General features: G+C 36.1%; 1 protein-coding gene across 9 annotated transcripts in view; it reads right to left on the bottom strand.

Annotated features, from left to right (window-relative positions):
• Positions 1-844: 844 nt before the first annotated feature.
• DENND4A (DENN domain containing 4A) overlaps positions 845-6,000 on the bottom strand; it is a 109,220-nt gene continuing 104,064 nt past the window's right edge. For all 9 annotated transcript variants that reach the window (XM_084886473.1, XM_084886472.1, XM_084886476.1 and 6 more), the window contains 3 exons: positions 5,469-5,631; positions 5,258-5,322; positions 845-3,476 (listed from right to left, as the gene is read on the bottom strand). In XM_084886473.1, the coding sequence (XP_084742599.1) occupies positions 3,340-3,476; positions 5,258-5,322; positions 5,469-5,631 (365 nt within the window). In that variant the 3' untranslated portion in view covers positions 845-3,339. The remainder of the gene's footprint in view (positions 3,477-5,257; positions 5,323-5,468; positions 5,632-6,000) is intronic.

The following is a 6,000-nucleotide window of genomic DNA, read 5'->3' as shown; positions in this document are numbered from 1 at the left end:
GCTAATATGCAAATGGTTGTCACACCCTCATGCCCTTGCACCTTTGTGCCAGGGCCAGGGAACCAGTGGGCCAGGGGACCTGAGGCAACACCCCCTCCTGCCCCCCCAGCACCAGCCTCGGGGCTAGAGAACCTGAGGCCCGGCTGGGGGACTTGAGGCTACGCCCCCACCTGGCGGGGCTTAATGGGGGTGGTGCCAGCCAGATCTGGGTCTCATGCAATTTCGAGACATGCGAGCATGGGCAGGGACTTCACTCTGGGTCTGCAGTGCACCCCAGACTTTGACAGGAGGGAGATTTTCATATACATTTTACTAATTTTCTTTAATCTCTGACACTTCTATTATAGAGAAAGGGCAAATAGCAATATTAAAATATTTCCTCTAATTCCCTTTTAATGTGTACGAATTTTGTGCATTGAGCCACTAGTCATATAATAAAACAGGCTGGTGATTTTAGGGTTTTTTTTTTTTTTTTAATATATTTTATTGATTTTGTACAGAGAGGAAGGGAGAGAGATAGAGAGTTAGAAATACCGATGAGAGAGAGTCATCGATCAGCTGCCTCTTGCACACCTCCTACTGGGGATATGCCCGTAACCAAGGTACATGCCCTTGACTGGAATCGAACCCGGGGCCCTTCAGTCCCCAAGCCAACGCTCTATCCATTGAGCCAAACCGGTCTCGGTGATTTTAGAGTTTTAAAGTAAAAAAACACCCCTCCAATCATAAAAGACAAAATAAGAATATGAACAAGCTGCATAACTCCCTGACAATAGGGTGATAAACTACCTAAATATGATATAAAATACAAATGTGTGACATTCAAAACACAATTGAAAAGTAGTAAAGTTATACCAGGACACAGAATGATTTATTTGCAACTATTAAACATATAAACAAAACTAAGAGTAAGAAAATTAGAGACAGATAATATAGCAAAGGGTATTTCTCTCCAACACAACTGGCCATGATTCTCCAAAATGTATGGTCAACAGAGAAAAAAACTGAAGGAAAGAATGCATAGGGTTATTTTAAAGGATGATCATATTTTAATTTTGTTTTGAGCAGAGTTTACCACTTCCTTTTCATGGTTCAGAGTATTTTTCAAGACTAAATTTGTGTAAATAATATTCCTTGGGGATTAAAAAGTAGGGGAAACAAAACCCAACCAAAAGCAGAAACAAAACTGTGTGTGGGGGGAGGGGATATCAATTACATTCACTTTCCAAGTAAGTTTGACCCATGAGGAATGGGCTTTACCTCACCGTTTTTGGTCAGATTTGAAATTAAAAAAAACTGTGACTCATACTGTGTTAAAGATAGGTAAACATAGTGAAAGCTGTTCTTATAAGGGACACAGACCAACCAACAAACAACAAAAGCCAGAATAGAACCCCAGGATCCAGTCTGGAGGGATGTTTGAGGGCAATGCCAAAAGCCTCACCTATCACACATTTCTCACTGGACAGCTTACAAGTGATTCAGATCAGCGGTCGCCAACAAGGGGTCCGCAGACCTGGTGGTCCCTGAGGTCCCAAAGGCTGGCGACTGCTGATGTAGAGATCGTAAGACTCAGAATGTGAAGCTTGGATTTGAATAGTAAAAGACAAAATTGGGAGTGGTATTTACAAAGGAGAGGCAGACACATGTGCATAGCACCAGATTTTTCAAGTAAGCAAAGTTAGCCCCAAACTAACTGAACTAAAATATTACATTTTCAAACTCTTCCCATTATTTTCCAGAGTAGAAGAAAGCTGTGAAATGTTTCAGCGTGGTGATATTCACTAACAGTGTGATCTCAAAAGGTGGTTTTCTGGAGCTGAACTGATTCTAAGCCTCACGACTTCATGAAATCTCCAGTCCAAATGTCCTGGGTGCTACTGGCTTTATACATAAACTGAGACCACCCATTTTTTTCTTTGAAATTGGCTAGAGAATTCCTTCCTTATTGATAATGTATGCAAACATACACACACATTGAAAATCTATAAATAATTCTAACAGCCAAGGAATACTTTTGACCAGAATTACCCAAAGAAAGTAAAATTAGAAATGATATTAAAAATATATTTTAGAGTCTATTCATGGTGCTTAAATATTCAATTTATTGTCTGATTTCTGGATTTTAAATTCCATAAACTTCAGATCCTGAAGGCTTATTGAAAAAGCGAATTTCCTCAATATTAGAAATTCTCTCTGACTTTACTTTTAGAGTTCTTTCTACTTTTGAAAAAAAAATTGAATATTTATACGTGTATATAATGTTAACTGAATACTCCAGTAGACCATATTCCCGAAAAATACAGTACAATTTGCATCATACCCAATATTTTAGATTAAAGTTAAAACCTAGAATAGAGTGCACTGTCTGACACATTTCCCAACATAAATATTTATGTAGAGTATTAAAATTTAAACTGATATTTGGCTTCGTAAGCTATTCTCCCTGTGGCCTGTGTGTATCCATTAGCAACAGAGAAGTTTTGCAGTTGTGGTTCGCTGACCCTGACTTTGCAGAAACAGACTCGGAGCCTCTCGGCCCTCCTTCCACAGGGCTCAGTGAGTCCGTCTGGGCGGTGCACGCCCTTGTCATGACTCACGCCCTGCAGCGAGGCGTAGGAGTGCTAACGTGCAATTCCAGGACAACACAGACACTATCACTGACAACTTTTTTTAATCATTCCCCCAAGTCATAAAAAAAATAGAGATAGATAGATATACATATAGAGATCTGCAGCTGTACTAGTCACTTCAAATAGCAGACAAGGAAAATAAGCACTTCATTGCTTGCTTTACAAGTTTAAGTTCATTTTAAGCTTGCTATATTAAGTTTAAAAATTAAAAAAATATCAACTTACTATAAACAATTTAAAATATGTATAATACAACTTCATGGTCAAAACATTTGACTAGTCTATGAAAACAGGGAATACTACATTAGTTCAAGTTCCATACATGAGTTTTCAATCTGTCTCTTTCAAGAGAAGCCATGAAAAGGCTGTTTTATTTTATGGGAACTAATTTTGTTTAGGGATTTCCTCATCACAAAACTAATTGATTGTTACAGGAAAAGTAAAAAAAAAAAAAAAAAAAAAAGGAAAGGGGAAACAGAGTGGCTCTCTCCCTATTTGTCACTATTCTCTTCTTAAAATATTCTGTACATAAGCTATATGGACATTCTGAGCCATTTACAAATCCATTTTCAAAAATTGAAGAAAAAAGTTTAGAGTCTAAAAGTGTTATTTTATACACGGATTATATAATACATATTGAAAGTACACACACACACACACACACACACACACACACACAGACACACACACACACACACACACACTCTTAAAGATAAGGTTCTCCAAAGGTTTTTCGACATTCCATCACTCCTGTACTTGGTGGTCTATCACAGTTGTGTGTACTCTTGACTTGACTAGGTGTGAGACGATCGTATGCCATCTTGTATTCTTTATCAAATACATCTGAAAAAAATTCACAAAGAAACAAGGCATAAAGAAATTTATATTAGACTTTGACAACAACCAAGTGTTGTAATACTACAGAACTGCAAAATTAAAGACCAAGAAGGAATCTTGAGGGTTTTTTCTGACAACTAAAGGACCACAGAATTTCAGAGCTGGAAAACGGGGACGTTAGAGTCCACAGCTCTTTCGCTCTTTAGAGTGAGATTACACAGACCAGTGAAATTTGGAGCTTTAAGATACCAACTTTTAAAAATGATTTTCCCAAATTTTAAAATTGAGGTAAATATATATAACATAAAATTTTACCATCTTAACCATTTTTAATTTTTAAAAAATTTTAAATTTAAATTTTTATTATTTTTATTTATTTTTTATTTTTGGGAGAGGGAGAAGGATAGGGAAAGAGAGAGGATTAGGAGAGGGGGAAGAGAAAGGGGGAGGGAAACATCGATTTGTTGTTTCACTTATTTATATTGATTCTTATATATGCCTTGACTGGGGATTTAACCTCAACCTTGACGAAATGGGACTCTGCTCTAACCAACTTAGTTACACAGCCAAGGCCACTATCTTAGCTATTTTCAACTATACAGTTCAGTGGTATTGCATACATTCATAATGTGCAACCATTATAATCATCCATCTCCATAACTCTTTTCATCTTATAAAATGCAAACACTACATACATTAAACAATAATTCCCCATTTTCCACTCCTCAAGCTTCTGGCAACTACCATTCTACTTTAGTCTCTATGAATTTGACTACTGTAAGTACTTTGTAAATGGACTCATAATAGAATTTGACTTGTTTTGACTGGCTTATTTCGCTTAACATAATGTCCTCAAGGTTCATCCATGTTGTGGCATATGTCAGAATTTCTTTACTTTTTAAGACTAAATAATATTCCATTGTATGTATTTATCACATCTTGTTTATTCACTCATACTTCAATGAACACTTGTGTTGTTTCCATTTTAGCTATTATAAATAATGCTACCATGAGCATGGGTGCACAAATGTCTCCTTAAGACCCTGCTTTCTTTAAAAAAAATATTTTTATTGATTTAGGAGAGAAAGGGAGAGGGAGAGAGAAATAGAAACATCAACAAAGAGAGAGAATCATTGACTGGCTGCCTTATGCATGTCCCCCACTGGGGATCGAGCCTGTAACCCGGGCATGTGCCCTTGACTAGAATCAAACCTGGAACCCTTCAGTCCTCAGGCTGATGCTCTATCCACTAAGCCAAACCAGCAAGGGCAAGACCCTGCTTTCAATTCTTTTGGGTATATATCCAGAAGTGGAATTAATGGATCATACGGAAATTCTTTTTTTTTTTTTTTTGAAATTTTTTGAAATTTTTTTACAGAGAGGAAGGGAGAGGGATAGAGAGCTAGAAACATCGATGAGAGAGAGATATCGATCAACTGCCTCCTGCACACCCCCTACTGGGGATGTGCCCACAACCAATGTACATGCCCTTGACCGGAATCAAACCTGGGACCTTTCAGTCCGCAGGCCGATGCTCCATCCACTGAGCCAAACCGGTTTCGGCTGGATCACATGGAAATTCTATTGTTACCTTTATTATTATTATTAACATTAGCAAAATGTCAAAGTATCTCATATAAAAAAAATCAAAGAAAAAGTATATTATGAATATAAATTATTAAAATAATAAAGACTACTAATATAAAAACTATATTATATTGAAAGTATACACACACATATATTTTATGATATATAAGTATTACATGTTAAGTATTATGCAGAATTACCTATATCAATGTTTTCTCTTCCCAGTGCCACAAGTGAGAGAAATAGTATTTCTCTATATAAACTCCTGGAGGGAAGAATGGAGAAGATATTACTATACATATAGTTTATTCATTTTCTACAAAAATTTTATGCTAATACAAGCATGAGATATTCTAACAAATTACTAATATGCCTAGAGGAACAATATGTTCATTTAAGATAATGACTTACCTCTGTCTTTTAAAATGAGGACATTTATTCAGTGTCTCTAAAATCTGACTCATTGGTCCATAGACATCATTCATTTTAATGCTTTTTACCATATTTTTCAATAGTTCTTGGCTAAATGAATTATCACCTTTTTGTAATAAATGGACCATTGGATACTTTTGGGCTGTAAAAGAACCAAGAAGCAGTTAAAGGAAAATGTTCTTTGTAGAAAGGAGAATGTAATTAAGCAGCAACTGATAGCTGGCAAAGAAGTTACAAAGCACTAAAAATAAATTAAGGGCAATAGAAATCTTAAAGTGAAGAAAGAAAAAAGAAAAAAGAAAATAAAAAAGATAATGATAAAAATAGGCTGAAAGCTTTTTTGGCCTCAAAGACAAAACTTAAAAACACTGTTTTCCTTAATATAGCTCCTGGGGGAAGTTCTACATCAGCAGCCCAGATGGAAACAGACAAACAAAAATAAATATAAAGAAGAAATTGGGACAAGCAATATGCTAAAAGCAGAACTCTACAAAACATAAACCCTTCAGCA

The sequence above is a fragment of the Pipistrellus hanaki genome (assembly GCF_964339955.1).
Source record: "Pipistrellus hanaki genome assembly, chromosome: 1".
NCBI classification, from domain to species: Eukaryota; Metazoa; Chordata; class Mammalia; order Chiroptera; family Vespertilionidae; genus Pipistrellus; species Pipistrellus hanaki.
This window is presented reverse-complemented; position numbering and strand designations above follow the sequence as displayed.